This window comes from Sciurus vulgaris (assembly GCF_902686455.1).
Source record: "Sciurus vulgaris genome assembly, chromosome: 6".
NCBI lineage: Eukaryota > Metazoa > Chordata > Mammalia > Rodentia > Sciuridae > Sciurus > Sciurus vulgaris.
This window is the reverse complement of record NC_136466.1, coordinates 45157813-45179625: the sequence shown is the minus strand read 5'-3', so window position 1 is coordinate 45179625 and position 21813 is coordinate 45157813. Positions and strand designations below refer to the sequence as shown.

Genomic DNA, 21813 nt, shown 5'->3' with positions numbered 1-21813 from the left:
GTCTTCAATATCTGAGGTTCTCTCTTCCAGGTGTTCTATCCTATTGGTTATGCTTTCTATGGGGTTTTTAACTTGGTTTATTGTTTCCTTCATTTCAAGGATTTCTGTTTGTTTGTTTGTTTTCAGTATCTCTAACTCTTTATTGAAATGATCTCTTGCTTCCCGTATTTGCTCTTTTAACTGTTGATTGGTGCCTTCATTTAATGCCTGCATTTGCTCTTTCATCTCCTCCTTCAATGCCTGCATTTGCTCTTTCATCTCCTCGTTTGCTTCTCTGATTGTTTTAATTATGTACATTCTGAACTCCCTTTCTGACATTTCTTCTGCTGTGCTGTCATTGAGTTTTATTGATATAGTATCTAGGTTTGTTTGAGACATTTTCTTCCCTTGTTTTCTCATATTGGTCAGATGTCAGTAGGACTCTGTAATATTGCAGATTTCCTCTAGTGGCTTATAGTATCCCTGTAGATTTCCAGTGTATCACCTCCCAGCCTTCAGTAGTCTGAAGTCTTGGAGTAACTTGATAATGTAGTACTTCCGAAGAAAGCTGTCCCTAGCCTGCTACTGGTTCCAGGGCTTGGAGCTGGCTCTGTGTGGAAAGGCTCTCACTGGGGGACCTGCTCCAAGAAGCTGGCTGTGTGGGAGGAGCCCACTGTTGGAGTGCGCCGCGCTGCCTGGGGAAGACTCAGGCTGCCCTGCCCTATTCTAATAAGCCGCCCGAATCCGGGCCTGCCGCCTGGGCCGAGCTTCACCGGGTGGGAGAGACTCACCGCATGGTTCTATTTTAGTACGAGTTTCTCAGTGCCTCCCCCTCTTGAATCCTGGGTTCTGGAGCAACTGGAGATGCAGTCACCCTCTAGTCCACCATCTTGGATCACCCCATTGAAAAAGCCTGCGGCCGGAGGGGGGCAGGGCCGCCTGGAGAGGTCTTTGGCCACCCTGCCCTGGTCCCAGAGGCTGCTTGCTGGTCGGAGGTCTCCGCTGGCTTGGGGACTTGTGGCTGGCTCTGTGTAGAAAGGCTCTCACTGGGTGGTCTGCTCTGAGAAGCTAGCCTAAAAAGGCACTTCCCGCCGGAGGGAGCCGGGCTGCTTGGGGAAGTCCCTGGCTGCCCTGTCCTGGTCTCTGAAGCAGCGTGTGGGCGGGCTGGAGCTCGCCGCGCGCTGGATCAGGGACTTGGAGCTGGTTGTGTGCAGAAAGGCTCTCACTGGGCGGCCTGCTCCGAGAAGCTGGAATATCTGGCCCTGTGGGAGGAGCCCACCGGTGGAGTGCTCAGGGCTGCCTGAGGGAGACTCTAGTTTCCCTGCCCTACTCTAATAAGCCGCCCGAATCCGGGCCTGCCGCCGAGCCAAGCTTCACCAGATGGGGGGAAGACTCACCCCGTGGTTCTATTTTAATCCGAGTCTCTCAATGCCTCCCCTTCTTGCATCCTGGGTTCTGGAGCGACTGGAGATGCAGTCACCCTCTAGTCTGCCATCTTGGATCCGACCAGGATTAGTTTTTAAAAACTAATTCAACATTCACTTCTCATGTTAGATATTATGGAGAGGAATGTACTGTCCCATAGTTCTTATAATTATTTAAAATATTGGAGGAGCTCTACTTGGTTTAGAGTTCACAAACTTGTGCTCTTTGAAAGTCTGCATTTATGTTAAAAACAGATGAAATAGAGTTAAACCTGAAGATTGGCTAAACCTATTTGAAATTTGTACATATGGCATTTGAAGACGATGCTATCTGGGCATCAAGTTAACATGCCCTGTATTTAAAAATTCTAAGCCAAAACAATTTTTTTATTTATTAAAAGCTTATTTTTTCAGATTGCAGAATCATCATTGAAAAAGTTATATTTATATATATATATATGTGTGAGAAGAGTAATATACATATTCTTCATATATGTGTAAACAAAGGAAAAATATAAATTTCTATATATTTATAGTCATATATATATATATATATATACACAAAGATATAATCCACAGATAATTAGTGCCAACTGAGGATTGAACCCAGAGTTGTTTTATCACTGAGCCACATCCCCAGCGCTTTTTATTTTTATTTTGAGATAGGATCTCACTAAGTTGCTTAGGGCCTCACTCAGTTGCTAAGGCTGATCTCAAGCTTACAATTCAACTATCTCAGCCTCCTGAGTCACTGGGATTACAGGCATTCACCCCTGTGCCTGTCTGATGCTAACTTTTTGGTATACATTTTTTCTATCTAATTTATTTTTCTATATCTTATTACTTTATTTTCTTTTATAAAACTGAAATCATACTGTATTTACTATTTTATAGTCTACTTTTTCATGTATTATTTATGGAAACATTTTCTCTTATCATTAAAATTATAACATTCCTAAATATTTTTAATGATTTAATAAGATTTGATCATATAAATATGAATAATCATATGAATATGACATAGTTTATGTTGTCATTCCCAGTTTTGGAGCATTTTAATTATTTACCTCCAATAGAATTTTGGATAGTCTGTGAAAATATAGTCATATAACTCACATTTCAAACATGCAATGAAAAGTCTCCGAACATCCTGTGACAGAAAGCTGAGTCCATTTAAGAAACTGCCAGGGGATGGGGAAGCCCATGAAGACCCCTGTGCAGAGGCTGGAGGAGCAAAGGGCAGTGCAGCAGAAGATGAGCCAGGTCATGCAGATCACTGATTGTCTTAGTAAATTTTGATTTGAGACACAATAGGAAACCAGTACAGGGTTGAAAATGGTAATAACTTATCAGATGTATGTTTAGAAAGATCAGTTTGACGGAAGAATGGATTAGACTGACCAAAAGTTGAAGACCTAAGGGGCACTGCAGTCCACCTGGGAGAGATGTTGATCTAGAATGAAGATGTAGTAGACAGTGGAACAATTTTTGAGTTTGAACTTGGTGATTTCTTGGATGTAAAGGAGTAGGAGAAGAAGAGGGAGGTGTCAAGGATACCTCAGGTTTTTTTCATAAGTGAGCAAACAATGGTGCCATTGATCATGATGAAAAAGACAGAGAAAAAGAGGTGGAAGCCACTTCCCAGGTCTGTAAGTAACACAAGTTGAGTTCTGTGAACAGGATATTTTGAGAATACAGAGGAGGAGTGCTTATTTTAACTTAGAAAGTGAAAGGAAATGCTTTCTGGCTAATAGATTCCATGAGTGGTATCTTTAAACAAGGAACTCTTAATGCAGACACTGGGGAATAGTATATGCTGAGCAGGTGGGACACAGAAGCAAGACATTTTGGGGGATTGCAAATAGTTGGATATTGTAGCTCTGAAGAGTAGTGTGGTAGGAGCAGATGTTATGGATAAAAGCATAGAGGAGCTGGCATATTATTCTAACAGGATATAATTTTTTCTTGAAGATGTAAGGTATTATCAAGAGCATACTTAAGCAAAAGAAAAATAGTCTTTCATTGCAAAAATATCTTTTTGTTTGTTTTTGGAGTACCAGGGATTGAACTCAAGGGCACCTGACAACTGAGCCACATCACCAGCCCTATTTTGTATTTTATTTAGAGACAGGGTCTCATTGAGTTGCTTAGCACCTTGCTTTTGCTGAGTCTGGCTTTGAACTCAATATCCTCCTGCCCTAGCCTTCCAAGCCACTGGGATTATAGATATGTACTACTGCACCAGACATAGAAATATCTTTCTAAAAATAATCTAAAGGGAAAGAGATCAAGAAGCAATGAGACTAGCTGGATATTTGTGGAAATCTAAAGACTAATGATAGGACTAATGCAAGGCAGGAACATGGAGAGAATGGGAAAGATTTGAAAAACCTTTAGAAGACAGCATTATTAGAAGGAATTAAAGATTAGTTGCATGGAATTTGGGGGAAGGTTAGTTTGAATAGGGAAAAGATTGTTAGAATGATTCCAGGTTTCTCTTTTCAGAGGTAGATAGTTACTACTATCATTGACAAAGATCCAGAATATCTGAGGTAGAACAGATTGAAGAGGAAAGATTGAATAATTTATTCATCTGTTGGTCCTTCTTTCCATCTGTCTTAACTTATTGAGAACATTATTGACCAGATACTATTGACTTAACCTTGTAAGAGGTCAACTGTTCAAAGACACAGTTTGGTATATTCTGTGGCTCAGCCTCCATTAAATCATTCTAGAGTAGTGTGCAGAGCTGCAAGTGCTACAAACCTAGAGCAGGGGATGACTCAGAAACAGGATCACTAGCTTAATCAGGTCTACAGTCATTATCTCAGATGGAGATGAGCTTGTCCATCTTTGGAAAATCTCCTGAAGTCATGATATACCTTCAGCTACAGTTCTTCCACTTCTCACAATTTAAGTCAATCCTGCAAGGCTGCAGGAATAGTCATGCTGCCTTCTTAATGCCAGAGGTTTTCTACCAGTTCCTGATTGCCTGATAATATGCATGTGCTTTGTTTCTTTGATCATTTCCTGAAGATGCATTTAGCTAAAAACATTTATCATATTTTTTATGACAGGTCCAGCTACTGACTCTTGTCCTTAGTCATTATGCATGAGAACTTGTTTGCTAGAAAACAAAATTTCGGCACACAGTAAAAACACCTTGTCAAGCTGCCATTCAGACTGAGGAAAGCTCAGTAAGGAGCAATTCAGTATTTATTGGCCAAGAGCCAATGACAGAACTTAGTCTGAAGTCTCCTGAACTGTCTGATCTACTGCAAAAAAACCTGTAAATCTGCTTTTGGTATTGTTATAGATTTAAATATATATACACACATGCATACATATATATACACGAGAGACACGTATATATACTTGAAAAATATATATGCACATACATACATATATTTCAAATTATGAAAGAGTGCCCTCATGAATTGGTATTGTATAGGAAAAATAGCAATTGTGTGTATTTATGAGTGTACGAATCTATATGCATACATATATACTCATACTTTCAAGCAAGCATAAGCAAAGACTTATATTCAATATAATTTTAACAGAGTTGGGATCATGGTATAAATATTATTGTATATTTTAGTTTAAAAGATGAATAAATATTGTTTCAAAGGCATTTCAATCAAAGTGAACACCTTTCGGTTCATGTGTGAAGTTAGAGAAGAGTGAGGCTACAGTCATGCAGAAGAGAAAAGGGCCCAGGCTGTTTACTGGCATTTTTTAAAAAATGTCTTAATATAGTGATAACATATAACACAAAAATGCACAGTACAAAGTATATAGTTGAGTGAATCAAAAAGCAAGCAACCATGTAACTGTTCTCTCATCATTTTTCCAACCATTATATACTATAAAGATTGTCTTTTAAAAAGACATTGTTTTTATATAAAGTCACTTGTTATTATGCCTAAGTATTTGGTGTTTTTGAAACTGTTAAAATGACTTTTTTGGTAATATTCTTTTTCTTTGTTGTTGGTATACAGAAATACAATTGAATTATTTATGTTGTTCATATAGAATGATCTTGCTAAACTTTTTAATAGTTATTTTTGATAATTTTTTCTTCAGATAAAGGAAAGAGTTCTTTTTATCCTAGTTTGCTAAGAGTATTTTAATGAAGAGATGTTGAATTATATTTTTTATAAAATATTTTTATACTTTATTCTGTCAATGTGATTACTTGTGTTCATTGATTTTTACCCGTTAAATTAATCCTGCCTTCCTAAGAAAAACCAAGCTTGGTTGTGATACAGTATCCCTTTTTAAAAAGGATTCACTTTTCTACTGTTTAATGTGCATGTGTGATTTTTGAGAAGTCATGGGTTAGCTTGGCATGTTCTTTTCCCTTTTGTGAAACATCAGGTTTGGTGTCATAATTATTCAGGACCTCATAAACATGAGCTGGAAAAGGATTCCTTTTTAAAATAATCTTCTGGTTTTATTACTTCTTCTTTAAATATTTGGTGGATTTCCCTGGTTACCACTTGAGCCTAGAATTTTATCTGCGGGGGAATTTTCAATTATGAATCTATTTCTTCAATAATAAAAGAATTATTCAGATTTTATTTCTTCTTGTGGTTGTTTTCAGAAATTTTTTTGTAGGAATGTGTCTATTTCATGCTGGTTTTCACTTCTATTGGTATATAGTTGCTTCTGATAGTCTTTTCTTTCTTTTTGATACTGGGGATTGAACCCAGGGGTATTCTACCACTGAGCTAGATTCCCAACCCTTTTTATTTTTTGTTTTGAAACAGGATCTCACCAAGTTGCCAAGGCTGTCCTTGAACTTGCAATCCTCCTACCTCAGCCTCCTGACAGCTAGGATTACAAGAATGTGCCACTGTGCCTGGCTTGTGATAGTTTTTTGTTATATTTTCGTGTCTGCAAGGTCATTAGTAAGATCCCATTTTCATTTCTGACATTGACTTTTTGTGCTTTCTCTTACTGTGTGTATGACTAGATTGTCAGCTATTTTCTTTCAGCACTGTAAAGCTATCATTGTATCTCTTCAGAAACCTTCTAATTATGGTACACTTGAGAGTAATCTATTTTTCCTTGCTTTTTAAAAGACTTCTAGTTATTTTTAACTGCTAGCAATTTTACTATGAAGAAGCAAAGTGTGAATTTCTTTTTCTTGAGGTTCATAGGATTTTTCTAATTTGTGATTTGATGTCTGCATTGTTGCAGAGTCTTCATATTCTCTTAAATTATTGCTTTGTTCTTTTCTCTCTCTCCTGTGCTTTATTATGAATGACTTTGTCTAGCCTGTTTTCCAGTTTCTGAAACTTGTTTTCAGTTCTTTCTTCTGCTTTCCTAATCTGATATTCAAAATATTCATTAACTTCTTAATTTCAATTCTTATATTTTAAATCATGATACTTTATACCTTTCATGTTCTTTTTTTAAAAGTTTCCATTTATCTGACAAAATTCTCAAACTTCTCTTTCCTTGAACATAGCAACCAGAGTTATTAATGAAAGCCTAGAATTCTTGTAGGTTTGTTCCTACTGTCACTTGCTTTTGCTGGTTCTCTTTTCTTCTTCCAGAGAGGATTTAACTTTGGTCCTGCCAGATTCCTGGAAGCAATAACAATCTGTGGTCACTTTAATCTGACTTTAGTTTGGGGATTATTAAAAATGGTGCTTCTGTTCCTGGAAGGATCCATCTTTTCCTATTCACCCTCACACCAACTGTGTAGACCTCAGGGTCCTAACCCAAAGTATGCAGCTGCATATCACTTGGGTGGACCCCAGGATCACACTTTTGTTTCCTTGACTGTGAGTGGCCATCTAAATCACAGCACAGCACTACCCTCCCCCAACAGCCAAATTGAAAAATACCCTAGGGTGAGGTGAGGTCTCTAGAATTCTTTCTTTCAGATTTGGGTTTCATAATTCTCCACTATGTTATTCTCTGATGCCTTGAGCCTATGTTGTTTATATTTTTCCAGCTTTCTAGTTGCCCTCAATAGCAGTATTGGTCCAGTTACCTAGTCCATCATTACTAGAAATGGAAGCTGCAAATAAACACATTTTGACATTTGAGGAACAGGCCAAGAGAGAAATTTTTAGTCAGGGAAACCCAGTGGGGGGTTGGAGGTAGGCTTATGGTTCTGAAGGATAATTAAATGGACACAGCATGGCGAGTAAAAGCAGAAGAATAAAACAACCTGATAGATATCAAAGGGAGCAGACTGAAAACAGTTCAGACAGCTACATGCTGATAGACAGGATATGGGTATCAAAGAAAGTGAACTTGAGTTTTTAACACAATATATCCCCTAAAAGGATTTCCCTTATTTAAAAAAAAAAATGCAGTGTAGAAAGTGTGCAGTAATAATTGCTTTTTATCCAAAAGACACCAGCCTGTATAGAAATCTCTGAATCCAGAGTTGGAAGCACTGTAGAAAGGTGTTTTGTTTTGTGTCTTGATGGTGGAATGATGGTTCTTTTCTTCACTTTGTAATCCTTTCTATTTTCTAACTTAACCTATAATGAATGTGCCATATTTCTATTCACATGATCTTTAAACATGTAACAGAATCGCTCATTTTAAAATCCTACAAGTACAGATTTTATCACAATGAAACTACTATTCTGGGTAATTAATATGTACCAATTTTTAAAAGTCCAACAAAATACATTTGAAATGAATCAGGCACAGTGGTGCATACCTGTAATTCCAGCTACTCAGGAGGCTGAGGCAGGAGGATCACAAGTTGAAATCCAACCTTTGCAACTCAGCAAGACCCTGTCTCAAAATAAAAAATAAAAAAGACTGGGGATGTGGCTCAGTGATTAAGTACCCCTGGATTTAATCCTTGGTACCAAAAAAAATAATAATTTGGATTTATTAGTTCCTATTCTGGTTGAATCAACAATTTATATGATAGAGGTGATAAAGAGATGTTTGGCTATCTAAACCTAAATAACTCTGTTAGACTTTTATTTGGAATTATCTAATCATCTATTAAAAAGTTATTTATTGAATGCTAACTATATGCTAAGCTCTGGAAATACATAGCAGTGAGCAAGATAAATTTGGTCCTTTTTCTAATAGAGTCCAGTGGAAAAGATGAGAAACTTAGCATAAATCATAAACATAATTATAGTTATGACTACGGCCATGAGGGAAAGATAGAAAATGCTAGGCCTTGATAGATTCCATATCTCCAAACTTTCTAATGGAAGCTCTAATATCTAAAAATGAAAGGCACAAGTACTGGTTTACTTTGATGGCAAATAAGTATCATAGGTAACATTTGATAATTAATCCTTTTATTCAGGCTGGTTCTTTGCCATCCTTATGGATTCTTTGCAAGCCCCAAGAGAAAAAGATAAATAGCAGCTGATTCTCAAGATAATTATCACAATCTAAGATCAAGATGGATCCAAATCCTACCCATTCTATTTCTGAAAGTATTTATTAGCCTAGTTGGGATTTAAAAATACTTCTGGTATAAAGGAGTTCAAGAACAGTTCAGTGTTTCTCATCTCACTAGCCCAGATCTGTCCCAGCATTTTGACAGAGCTCGTCATTGCCGTGCTATAGTTGAAGGATTGGCAAACTTTTTTTGTAAAGGGTTAGATAATAAACATTAGGCTTTATGGGCCATACAGTTTCTGTTACACCTGCTCAACCCTGCCTATATAAATCAACTAGCATGACTGTCTTCCAATAAAAGTGTTATTTACAGAAACAGATGGTAGGCTGTTTCATGGCTAATCCATGCTGTAGTTCTTTGCCTTGTATTTGGATATTATGTACATTACTGTTTAGTTATGGACAACTAGAAGTTTAAGCAGAAAAATATTACAAGGTATTACAAGATTTCAGAACCTTTCAAAACCAGGTAGCAGAATTGGTCTGCTGGATCTGGGCTTTTTGGCACAACCAGGAAGCCTCCTGGAAGATGGGGAAGCCACCAGTTCCTGAATCACATCAACTCTCCCAGAATCTTAACTTGGAAAATAGGTACCTCATATTTAACTCAAATATGTCAGCTCCTTTGACCAATGGAACTTAAATTACTTCTGGGGACATTAACTTCAAAGGAGTCTCAGAAGTAGAGTTTTTAGTATTTGTGGTACAGGAAGGTACATTAAAAGGAGATTGGAATAAGTCTGGAATAAGCACATCTGCAGTATTTGCTACAAAACACACCTTTGGCTACTTAACATCCATACATGCCTTTCTTTGCATAGCTAAACTCCCAGATAACAATAATAGTTATTAATGATAAGCATACCACCACCTACCAAGTTACACAAGGCACAGGCTTGGGAGCCATCCAAGATCTTCCCTCTTTCACCTCCATTACCTCCTAGATATTTTTGACTCTACTATCAGTTCATTAGTTCCAGGCTCTGCTTTCTTACTTAGATTATTAGAATAACCTCTCAACTGACTGTTCTCCCAGTCTAGGACTTACATCCTCTAGCCTAGTCAGTTTACCACAACTCCTTTAACCTAAGATAAGTAAGAGCATGTCACTCCCTTCCTTAACACCCACCAGGGCTCTTTATCTGCCAGTATGACTAAATCTGAAGTCCTGAGCATATTTTAAGTCCCTTCTGCTCCTCTTAATCCTCCTTCTCCTTGTCTCATTACTGCCTTCCTCCTTCTCTACCCCAACATGTGTGCACTTAAACTATGTATATATGCCTAGTACAAAATTATCCTAACCTACTTTGCCCTCACCTGGACATTTTTGAAAATTCTGTTCTTGCTACCTGAAAAATATCTACTTCTCTTGGTCCTGCGAATGTGAAATGTACAGTACCATAGGTGGCACCTGATATTCCAAATAAAGTATCCATACAGTGAGTTCGGATTATCTGTCCAATAACCCTGGCTTCATATTCCTAAAATTCAGCAGGTGTCAGCATTGAGTGTTTCAACAAAGTTTATGTATTAAAATCAATAAAACACAAATAAAATATTAATTGAACAAGAAATCACTGATTTTACATATATCTGCCACAAGATGGTGCTGTTCAGGTATGAAAGAAAAAAGCTTTTCAAGGTAAAGGAGTCAATACTAAATGCCACAATTTTTAATGTGTTAAATTTCAAAGGTGGTGATTCAAATACCTAAGCTTTTCCTGTGATAAACACGCTAATATAAGCTGTATATATGTATATATTTTATTATCAAATTATTATTGACAATTATTTTACTACTATCATTTGAGAACCTCTTCTCAAGTGATCAAAGTATTTTAAAAATATAAACATTAACTGTTCTTTTTTTTTTTTTTTCTTGCAGTATGGGAATTGAACACAGGGGAGTTCTACCACTGAGCTATATTCCCCATCCCTTTCTAGTTTTTATTTTGAACAAGTGTGTTGCTTACCTGTTGAAGCTGGCCTCAAACTTGGGATCGTCCTGCCTCAGTCTCCTGAGTATCTGGAATAACTGGCATGAACCACGGGGCCCAAACTAAATATTAACTCTTAATTCTAGGACAACAAACTTTACAAGAATCAGCTGGAAAATCTGAAATTTATAGAGAATAGCAGCAAGCTGGAAATTAAGGCAAGAGTTGATATATTCTTTCTTGAGTCGAAAGGCTAGAAATGGGCAGAATTTCTATCCATGTTGCCATCTACAGGAGAATCCTTCTTTGGGGAAACCTCAATAACCCTCTTAAGACCTTTCAGCAGATTAGATGTGGCCCACCCAGATTATGGAGGCTAATCTGCTTTACTCAAAGGCCGCTGATGTAAATATCAACCATTTCTAAAAAATATCTTCTCAGAAACATCTAAGCTGGTATTTGGCCAAATAGCTGGGCACAATGGTCTCACTAAGCTGACACATAAATTTAACCATCACAAATAGCAAGAGAAGCTGAACTTGGTATGAAAAAGAAATTCACACTGGTATATCCATTTTTAGTTGTGGGTAGGATGAGGGGGTTGGCAGCTGGAACTGCCCCAGAGGAGTCTCCTGGGAAATTTCTACAGGAAGAAGAGACTGTGCTGCCCTGACCTCCCTCTCTACACAAAGGTTTTCTCCTGGGGCAAAGAGTACACTCGGGAACCAATCAGTGTTGGGGATGAGAAAGAGCAATAACCAGGCAGACATGATCATTTCACCCCATAGGCTTTCTCCTGATTTATTTGTTTCGAAATGAGATTGAGGTTTGAGGCAGTTCTTAGAAGGGTCTTGACTCCTGTTTTATGCAGGAAAGAGAAGCAGTTAGAAGAGAACTTACCCAGACATCCACTGCCACAGCCCCAGTTTACCTGTCTCTGTATAAGTTAGCTCTGCCTTCCCTGATTGTCACCATGGAACTCTGTTCATTTTTCTTGCAAAGGCAGGTGACTCTCATTGTACACTAGATAATCACAGGATTATCAGTTCTCTTGTCATTAACATCTTGATACCAAATCACCTCTCAGCAGTGCTTCCCTTCTAACTTTTACCTCATTTTTCTCCTTTCTTTTGTATCAAAACTTCTCAAAAGGATTTTCTATATTCCTTCCGTCTCTCTCTCCCTCTCTTTTCCTTTTATCTTTTTTTTTTCTTTCTTTGTTCCTTTTTTCGCAGTACCAGGGATTAAACCCAGGGATGCTCTACTGCTGAGCTATATCCCAAGTTCTTTTTTATTTCTTATTTTGAGATAGGGTCTCACTAAGTTGCCCAGGCTGGCCTCAAACTTGCTATGCTTCTACCTTAGCCTCCAGAGTAGTTGGGATTACAGGTGTATTCCTCCATGTCCAGCTATCCTATATTCATTTTCCAATTTCTCTTCTTCCTTTGAACCCTGTTCAAGTAGACTTTCTCCTTCCCTTGCCTATCACTCTGCCAGGTGTGTTCTTACTTCAGTCAGTAGTAGTTTCCACATAACAACATTCATTGGCCCTTTTTTTAGTGCTCATCTTACCTGACCAGTTACTCACATTTGTAGACACTTAAGTACTCTCTTTTGAGCCATTTTCTTCCTGCAGCATCTGGGGCTCCACACACTCCTGGTTTTCTTCTGACCTCCCTGACCATTGCCCTTCTGCCTCCTTGCTAGTTCTTTCCATTCTTGACTTCCATCATGTCGGAGTGTCCTAGGACTCAGCCTTTGGACCACTTCCTTTTACTTTTCATGCTCCTTCCCTTAATGACCTAACATAGTCTTCAGGTTTCAAATATAATCTCTATAAAGATAAATGCCAGGTATACTTCTCCTGACTACAAATCTCCCTGAAACTCTAGACTGTATATTCAATGCCTGCCCAACATCATCAGCAAATCCTGTCAATTCTACTTGCAAAAAGACTCCAAATTCAGCCCCTGACACAGTTCCTCTGGTACCACCCTGTCCTAAGCCACCATTGTTGTCTACTGGGTCTCTGCAACAGACTCCTAACTAGTGTTCCTGTTTCTGCCCTTATTTCTCTTTGTTCTATTCTCAATGCACTACCAGAGTGATTCTATGGAAACTAGTCAGATCATGTCACCCCTCTGGTCAAATGCTCCCCTGACTTCTCCTCTCACTTATTTCCTTTTGCTCTGTCCTTGGTTCACTTGATTCCCACTGCAAGCCCATCTCCCCTTGCCCTCCAGACACCAGACACTTCCAGCCTTAGGGCTCATGTGCTCATGATTCTCTGCCTAGAATGTTCTTGCTTCACATATCTGCACAGATTAAGTCTTCACTTCATTGTCCTTTATTTATATGTCATCCTTCTTCCCTAACAAGTATGTTTTATTTTTGTTCTTTTTTTTTTTTTTTTTTTTTTTTTTTGTGGTACTGGGGATCGAACTCAGGGCCTTGTGCTTGTGAGGTAAGCACTCTTCCAGCTGAGCATCTCCCCAGCCCAACAAGTTTGTTTTAAAACAAAATTTCCATCTAACAATTCTACATTTTCTGCTTTATTTTTCCACAGTACTTAATACCTTTTCATGCAGTATATGAGTGCACATGTGTATGTATACTTTATGTACTTGTGTATTGTACAGTAAATATATTTCTTGGTTTAGTACCTGTCTTTCCCAACAGAATTTTAGCACCAGAAGAACAAAATAATTTTATGTTGTGTTCACTGAACTTTAGCTTCTAGAACTTTGTAGATGATGAGTGAATATTTGTTGAGTGTTCAGACAGTGTCTTGTAAGAGCTATATGCTCTTCTCTCAGTCCTAAGAAAAACAGACTACCTCTTTAGGACTTGCTTGCATTTTCCAACCTCAGCATATTTCAAATTATAAAACCCCCACTCAATGGAGTTGATGCAATGGAACTAAGTCTCATTGGAAAAAACAGTAGGACACAGCTCTATAATTAAAGTCAATTCTTAAAAATAAGGGACAAAGTATTTCTCAAGAAGATTATACAAAGAATAAATACTTGGGGCTGGAAGTAGTGCTTAGCATGTGAGATTTCAAATTCAATCCCCAGCACCAATAAAAGGAGGAGGAGGAAAAAGAATGCTACAAGTTAAGAGGAGTGATAAATCTGCCTCCTAAATAAATCTAAAGAAATGCTATCCTACAGATCAGTTTGCATTCTCTGGATTTTGATACAAATGGAATCATAAAATACATGTCTGAAATTCATTCATGTCATTGTATATGTCAATAGTTCATTCCTTTTTATTGCTAAGTGGTATTTTATGATAAGGATATGCCACATTTTTTTCCCCATTCACGGCTTCAAGAACATTTTTCTTACCTTCTTTACTTTCTGTAAACTGGCAGTTATATCTAAAGAATTGAATAGAGTCATGTTCAACTTTTTTCGCATATCAGATTTTATCAGGAGGCATGTAATGCTTGATTGTATCAGCAACACTAAAACTGATCATTAAGTAAGGAAGGAGCTCATTGCGTCTGTTAATCTTTTGTTATATTCATTGAATTCTCTGTTTCAGGTGCATTGGTTTTCCTTATACTGGTTATTTTTATCTCCATAGCTATATCTGTATTCAGACTTCTTTATTTTCATGGTCTTTTTCTTTCCATTTTTTTCTCAGTTCTTTTGGCGTAGTTAACTGATTTGACTTTGAATAATGTTTATTTCATTCTTTTCTATTTCTATTTTTTCCTAATAGCATTGGGGTCCTTGATGTGTCTAGTCTTCCTCTTCATCTCATTCTGTTATCTCTGATACTTTTGTTTCATTGATTACATATTCTCTTTAGTGTCTCCTAGAGCAATATCACTCAAAATGTTTGTCCTTGATAATGTAAGAAGTATACACTAGAATGAAAACCATGTTTCTTCCTTCACTGAGAGTGTCTTGCATAGGCTGAACTAAGTGGCTTGCTTACTGATAGAGTTAATTTAAATCCAGTCACAGTCTCCTTATCTTGTTATAGTCTCCTTATCTTGATAACAGTCCAAAGTCTGGCATCTTGTTCATGGACAACATTTTGAGTAGCACTGTCATAGAACAAAAATATTTATTTAGTGACATTTTCTTTAGCATCTTTGTTATGTATTTCATAACAATAATAACTGCTAACATTTAGAGAGCACTTACTATGTGCCATGTGCCATTTTAATCTCTTTCGCTCTTCATAAAAACCCTAAATATAGGTAGTATAATTATAATTTTACAGATGATGAAATCAAAGCACAAAGATATTGAGTAACTTATACAACAAGGCACATAGTCATTTCATAGCAGGGCTGGGATTTACACTCAAGCTGTTAGATTCTGGACTGCATTGCCTTAATAGAAACAGTTTTTAATTTGTCTTCTGTATGTTATGATTTTTCTTTACATGTTATTTAATTTCCTGCAATATTTTTGCATGTTTGCCATAGAACATTTGCTTTCTTGTTCTTTCACTCCTGTTATCCCTATTTTGTTTTTGTTTTGGTACTAGGGATTGAACCCAGGGTTGCTTTGCCACTGAATCATATCTCCAGTTCCTTTTATTTTTTATTTTGAGACAGAATCTAGCTAAATTGCTTAGGGTCTTGCTAAGTGGCTGAGGCTAGCCTTGAACTTGCAATCCTCCTGCCTCAGCTTTTCAAGTCCCTGGGATTACAGTCATACACCACTGTGCCTGGCAAGCCCTCCTTATTAGTGAAGTTGCTGGCTCAGAGCAGGCACAATCTGGTTCTCTCCCTTCTTCTAGCAGAAAGAACCACAGTGATGAATCCTACCATCACCCCAGGTCAGTCACAGAAGTCATGATTCTGGTGGCAAACATGGATCTCTAGCAAAGAGCTTTACACTTCTTTCCCTGTTGGTTGCTCCTTATTCCCTGTCTCCAAATTAGGTTACAGTTCCATTTTTTCAGACGTTGTCACTTTCTTCTCTGGTCTGACTAGGCGGCTGAGAGTGCTTTCAAGCTGGTACAACACATCATAGATTTCTGAAGTCTTCTTTTCTTTTTATGCTGATTAGAATTTAAGAAAAATAAGACAAATGTATGATTCTTCATTGTTTCATTTATTTTTAATCATTTTGTGATCTGGCTTGCACACCAGTTTATGTTAGAAGTGTTAGATATTTCTTTATGAAGAGCACTGCTTGGCACTGGCTAATGACTAAGATATTGATGTAAAGTTGAAGTAATAAACCTATCAGTGATAGGTGAAGATCATTTTAATTGGCACTATGCTGGTAAATAGATGCTTCTGAATGGTTTAACAATTGTGTTCATATATGGGGGAAGCTTCTTTTGCAGCTTTGCATGGTAATACGTTTTTCATAATGCAGTAGCAGAAGTCCTAACCAATGGAGAGAGCCCAAACTAATTTGGTTTTATTATGTGGGATGTATGTCTGTCATATTTTAGAGTTTTTATGTCTTAGAATACCTCCTGGTAAGTGGAACAGTATCATAGAACCAAAACGTAAAGTACAGACATAGCAAATGACAGGCAGTGGTCAGCAATTTTAATTCCTTTGCTGGGCAGAGGCAGCAGCAAACACTTTTACTCTTTGTATACAGATGATTGAAATTCTGTATGTATTTTTCCTTAATTTGTTCTTTTTTTGGTTTATTTTTGTTTCACCACTTCTGTTGAATAATTTCTTCTCAATCTGAATGATTTTAGGTTTATGTAGTGAGTCATTGTGAATATAATTATACTTCCTTTCTGAACTCTGGACTTTGCCCATAGATAACTAATAAAAATGCTCTGGAATATAGACTGTGGCTCATATTAGAAAATATAAAACCTGTATTTTCTGTCTTTTGATAGAAGAACTGCCTATGGGGAGCAGGACTCACTAGTAACCTTGCCAACATTTTCAGTAGTTATTTAAATAACACTTCACATGCAGTATTTTTCTTTTACAACTGATGTAATTCTTCCACTCAGAATTTAGAATTTCTGATAATAAAGCAATGTTCTTTGTTGAGTTCACTAAAGAAAATTACAAGCTTTGTTTTCTAGATTTTGTTTCCACATTGAGATGTTAATTGTAGGTGAATAAATAGTCTTCAATATTTCTAGGATCAGCTGGAAAAATATATTTCTTACTTTTCACACCTCCTGATTATAATTTCTCTACCAGCTCTGCCACCACAATAAGGCCTGACCCTAGACTGAAAAAAAAAAAAATGTGAATCCTGCACACATTGTTTCATTTGACATTTCAGATCTTCTCTTTGGGCTAAATCACTGAAGTTGCTGATGTCCTAAAGCCATCTTTAAGATATTTGCATCTTATTTGATATTTGTGCTTAATACAAAAATAAACTCTTGTTTAATATTTGAATATTATGATTTTTAAACTATTTTCCTGCTCCTAGTCTGTATGGTAATTTGATGGGGAAATTGAGTTTAAACTCCATATTGGGAGAATGGTATATTAGCTTTTCACTAAAATACCAAAGAATTTTATTTTAACCTGGAAGTTTATAGTGCTATATAACTCCATTTACATTTTCCAAATGTCTCTTGCTATATTAAACTGGATCCTCTGTTTAACTCACCATGGACTCCCTCTGGGAGGCCTTGTAAAGTTCTTGGAAGACTAGTAGTTTAATATCCCAATTATCTGTTTGCCATTTCTTTCTGAGTATATAGCCTTTTGGAGATTTTCAAGTTGAACAAAAGTTTTCATTTTTTTTTTTAGGTGTTGATAGACCTTTATTTTATTCATTTATTTATATGAGGTGCTGAGAATTGAACCCTGTGCCTCATGCATGGTAGGCAAGCACTCTACCACTGAGCCACAACCCCAGCCCCAAGTTTTCTTTTTTAATGTTGTAATTGAATTTACAATATTCTTCTTTCTTTGTTGTTTTTAGATTGAAAAGAAATGCTGAGAAATAAATAAAACTTTCCTCTTCTACCTTGGATATTTATCATGGGTATCGGGAAGTCTAAAGTAGATATCTGTCCTCTTTCTCTCTCTTGCCACAATGTGGATACAAGCCACAGTGTGGATACAAGTCAAGGCCATCATGAGTCAAACCCCATGAAATTGAAAGATATCTCCTTGGGTGATGTTGTGGAGCATAACAATACCACAGAGGATCTTACGGGAGGTCAGGAGGGAGCTCAGGCAGGTGAAGAGATTCCTGAAGAGGAAGCAGAAGAAGAGGTATTCCTCAAATTTGTGATACTGCATGCAGAAGATGACACAGATGAAGCCCTCAGAGTCCAGAATCTGCTACAAAATGACTTTGGTATCAAGCCTGGAATCATCTTTGCTGAGATGCCATGTGGCAGACAACATTTACAGAATTTAGATGATGCTGTCAATGGTTCTGCATGGACAATCTTATTATTGACTGAAAACTTTTTAAGAGATACTTGGTGTAATTTCCAGTTCTACACATCCTTAATGAATTCAGTGAACAGGCAGCACAAATACAACTCTGTCATACCCATGCGGCCCCTGAACAGTCCCCTTCCCCGGGAAAGGACACCCTTCGCTCTGCAAACCATCAACGCCTTAGAGGAAGAAAGCCGTGGCTTTTCTACACAAGTAGTAAGAATTTTTCAGGAGTCCGTGTATAAGACACAACAAACTATATGGAGAGAGACAAGGAATTTGGCACAAAGACAATTTATTGCATGAGATGAAACAGAACACATGGTTGGCTCCTATTTTGTTGTGAGCCAAATGATTAATCTTTACTTGAGAAAGCAATTTCTGAGAAATGTTTTAATAAAAGAGTGCCTGCTCTTACAGAAGCCTATGGAGTATAAGAAAGATACATTTCTGCAGGATAATCTGTAGAAGTATGGTACTCTTTTATGTTTCATTGAACCCAAGAACCTTCCTCTCATGGTTTTCCTTGCTTGTGGATATGACAAAATATGGATATGATATTCTCAGTTCTTAGTCCTTGAACTGAGCCTTGAACAAAAGCATATGTGGCATATATTTTCAAAATGTGACAACACTTCAGTCTCTGAATTTTGTTCTCAAAAAACACATAGAAGAAAATGACCCCAAGATGTCTGACCACCCTCCTTTTGAGGCACGTGAACATTGCAACAAAGCATTCCAGGAACTGAGACCCAGAAATATGGATTGCCAGAATAGAACATTTAGAATGTCGAGTGCTGATGAATATAAAATCAGAAACAGATGTGAGAATGGGAAGTTTTTAAAAAGAACACAGTCAAATGTATTTTCCCTTCTGCTGGAATTTGCATACTTGGAGGCAATTCCCACCACTGATTAGCAACCCTTTTGATAGGGTAGTCATCGGAGACTCCATTGAGTGGTGGTAGGACTCCATAGTGTGGCATTTAGGGACTTGGTGGAGATGTGCCTAGCCCAAGGCTGTCCATGTGAGTCATCATCTGTAATCAGGGTTTTATTTGGAAAACTTCTGAAAAGCATATGATTGTGTGTGATTAGCTATATGTTCTCCTTTAAGATCAATAGCCACTCTTATAATGGCCTTTTAGAAGTTTCCTTCACCAATAGTGTTCTTCTCAGGAAATATTTCTTATCTAGTGACCCAACTGTGTGTGTATGTGTGTGTGTGTGTGTGTGTGTTGCTGATCATTTTTAAAGGCTAGGAGATGTGTTTTATCACCTCTGCTTATAGTGCCTCATGCTCAGACAAGCCAAAGAGGCCTCAAACAGACCTATTCCTTTCCCTCACAGCCCTTCTGCCCATCTGAGATTGCAGGAGTGCCATCAAGTACAGATGGGGAATGAAATGAGAAAAGCACTCATGGCAGGCAGGAGACCCTGATTTGAGCCCATTCTCTGCCACTAAGGATGGTTGTTAACAGGGGACAAGCTACTTACTCCCCTTTATCTGTGAAATCAGAGTCAGACTGATGACCTTTAAAGGCTTTTGTCCTCTCCCTGGATGTGAAAAACTAGGAAGCAATAAAGAGAACAAGTAAAGATAATTTTGCAAAATGTTATAGCATAGTTGCAGAAGGCTTTGTATATGCCTACAATAAAGGATATTTTTAATATTTTCAGCATTTTAATACTGTCCATTATGCTTTCATAGTCACATATTTCTCAGATTTTTTAAAATACATTTTTATAGGGCCCTTTGAGCAAACACATTCTTTATAATTTTTCTTTCATCTTATCCCCAATTTTCTGTATCCCCTGTTGGTACTGGGCTTGCTCACAGCTTACTGCAGTTCACCTCTTTACAGCCACAATCCAAATGTGAGTAAATCAGACCTCCTGCTCTATTAGTGCATATTAGAGAATGAGATTATTTTCATTGCATGGTGACATGTTCTTAACCTTAATGTCTCTTTTTGTCACCATAGCTTACTATTCACTTTTCTTTTTCAGTTTTTAAATAAGTATTAACCTTTTTCTTTTTCAATAATTCTTCCTGTATCTCGAATTTCACGTAATAAAACATTAACCACCCACCCTTTATGCGTGCCAAGCTAGAATAGATTCTTGATGGTATTTTTTAAATAAATGTTTTTTATTCTTAATCCTTGACTGAATTTGATTATTTCTAACTCCAATGAAGACTAGAAAAGTGTTTTGAAGAGACGCATCAATCTGTACTCCTCCAGAGAGTACCAGGCACAATAAATAACTGTATTGTTGAAATTAAATTGAGCTGGGCACAATGATACACACCAGTAATCCCAGCACTCAGGAGGCTGAGGCAGAAGGATCACAAGTTTGAGGCTGACTTACAGCAACTTAGTGAAACCCTGTCTCAAATAAAAAGAGTTGAAGATGCAGCTCATGGTAGAGCACCTTTGGGTTCAATCCCCAGCACTGAAACAAACAAACAAACAAACAAAAAATCCCAGCTACTCAGAAGGCTGAAGCAGAAAGATCCTGAGTTTGAGGCCAGTATCAGCAATTTATGGAGACTGTCTCAAAAAATGCTGGTGATGTAGCTTGGTGGTAGAGCACCACTGGATTCAATACTCTGTACCAGAAGGAAAAGAAAGAAAGAAATTAACAATTGTAGAAAGAGAATATCAAAATAGCTAAACTGATGCTGAAAAGAGGTAAACGTGGGCTTCTTCATTTTTGTGTACCCATGTCCACATGGATATAAATAAACACACACATGCAGAAATTCTAGGGAGCTTACATTTTGAGCACTTTGTGACTGGCTCATCCTGGAACTTCACCAGAATGTTCTTAATGTTGCTGCATTGTACACTTAAAAAATGAGTAAAATGGTAAAGTAATCTATAAAACAAAGCTGAAGGCATCTACATCTGACCATCATTCCCCTGAACTGGCTTCAAAGCTGACACTTCTAGACTCCATTTTCCTGCTTTTCTAGTTTATGGCCCAACTTTCCTAATTTGTTAGAGGTATGGGACAATGCTCTTACATCCTCCCTGCCTCCAACTTCCTCCACACCACACCCACTATTAGCAGTTCACATACCTATTGCCCATCATGGGGTTCTTGATGGTAACTGTAAGTTGTGTTCTTGTGTCAGTTTGGAAAACCCAGTACCACAAAGCCTAAACCATAGATATAGTTATTATCTAACTTAATAAGACTTCTTTCAGGTATGGCAGCTTGAAAGTGTCATTCAAATCCAAGTTCTTAACATACAATGGAATATTATACAGACTTAAAAGGGAATAAAATTCTGATACATGCTACAACAGTGGATGAACCTTGAAAACATCATGCTAAACAAATAAGACAGACACAAAAGGATAAATATTGTATGATTCTACCTATATGAGGGATATTCATAAGACAGAAAAAAGAATAAATTACCAGGCACTGGTGAAAGAGGAATAGAGAGTTATTGTTTAATGGGTACATAGTTTCAGTTTGGAATTATGAAAAGGTTCTGGAAACATGGTGGGTTGCACAGCATTGTGAATGTTCTATATACATATTTAACCCATTTAATGTAGCCCCTTTGTGGGATTTAGCAACTCCCAGATAATTTTGCCTCATTTGGAAATAGGCTGAAGTTTATACTCTTTCCCTTGGGTTGGGCAGTGAGGAGGAGTAAGAGATGCACAGATCAGCTTTGCTCCTTGTTTTC

The 21813-nt window shown here is 37.5% G+C and overlaps 1 protein-coding gene across 3 annotated transcripts in view; it reads left to right on the top strand.

Moving 5' to 3' along the window:
• Positions 1-20296, top strand: part of TICAM2 (TIR domain containing adaptor molecule 2) — a 30840-nt gene extending 10544 nt beyond the window's left edge. The window contains exons 2-3 of one of the 3 annotated variants that reach the window (XM_079145348.1): positions 10888-10959; positions 17635-20296. In XM_079145348.1, coding sequence (XP_079001474.1) covers positions 17694-18410 — 717 coding nt within the window. In that variant the 5' untranslated portion in view covers positions 10888-10959; positions 17635-17693 and the 3' untranslated portion in view covers positions 18411-20296. Of the gene's footprint in view, positions 1-10689; positions 10960-17634 lie in introns of all 3 variants that reach the window. The other 2 variants (XM_079145347.1, XM_079145349.1) reach the window with 2 other exon arrangements.
• Positions 20297-21813: the final 1517 nt, after the last annotated feature.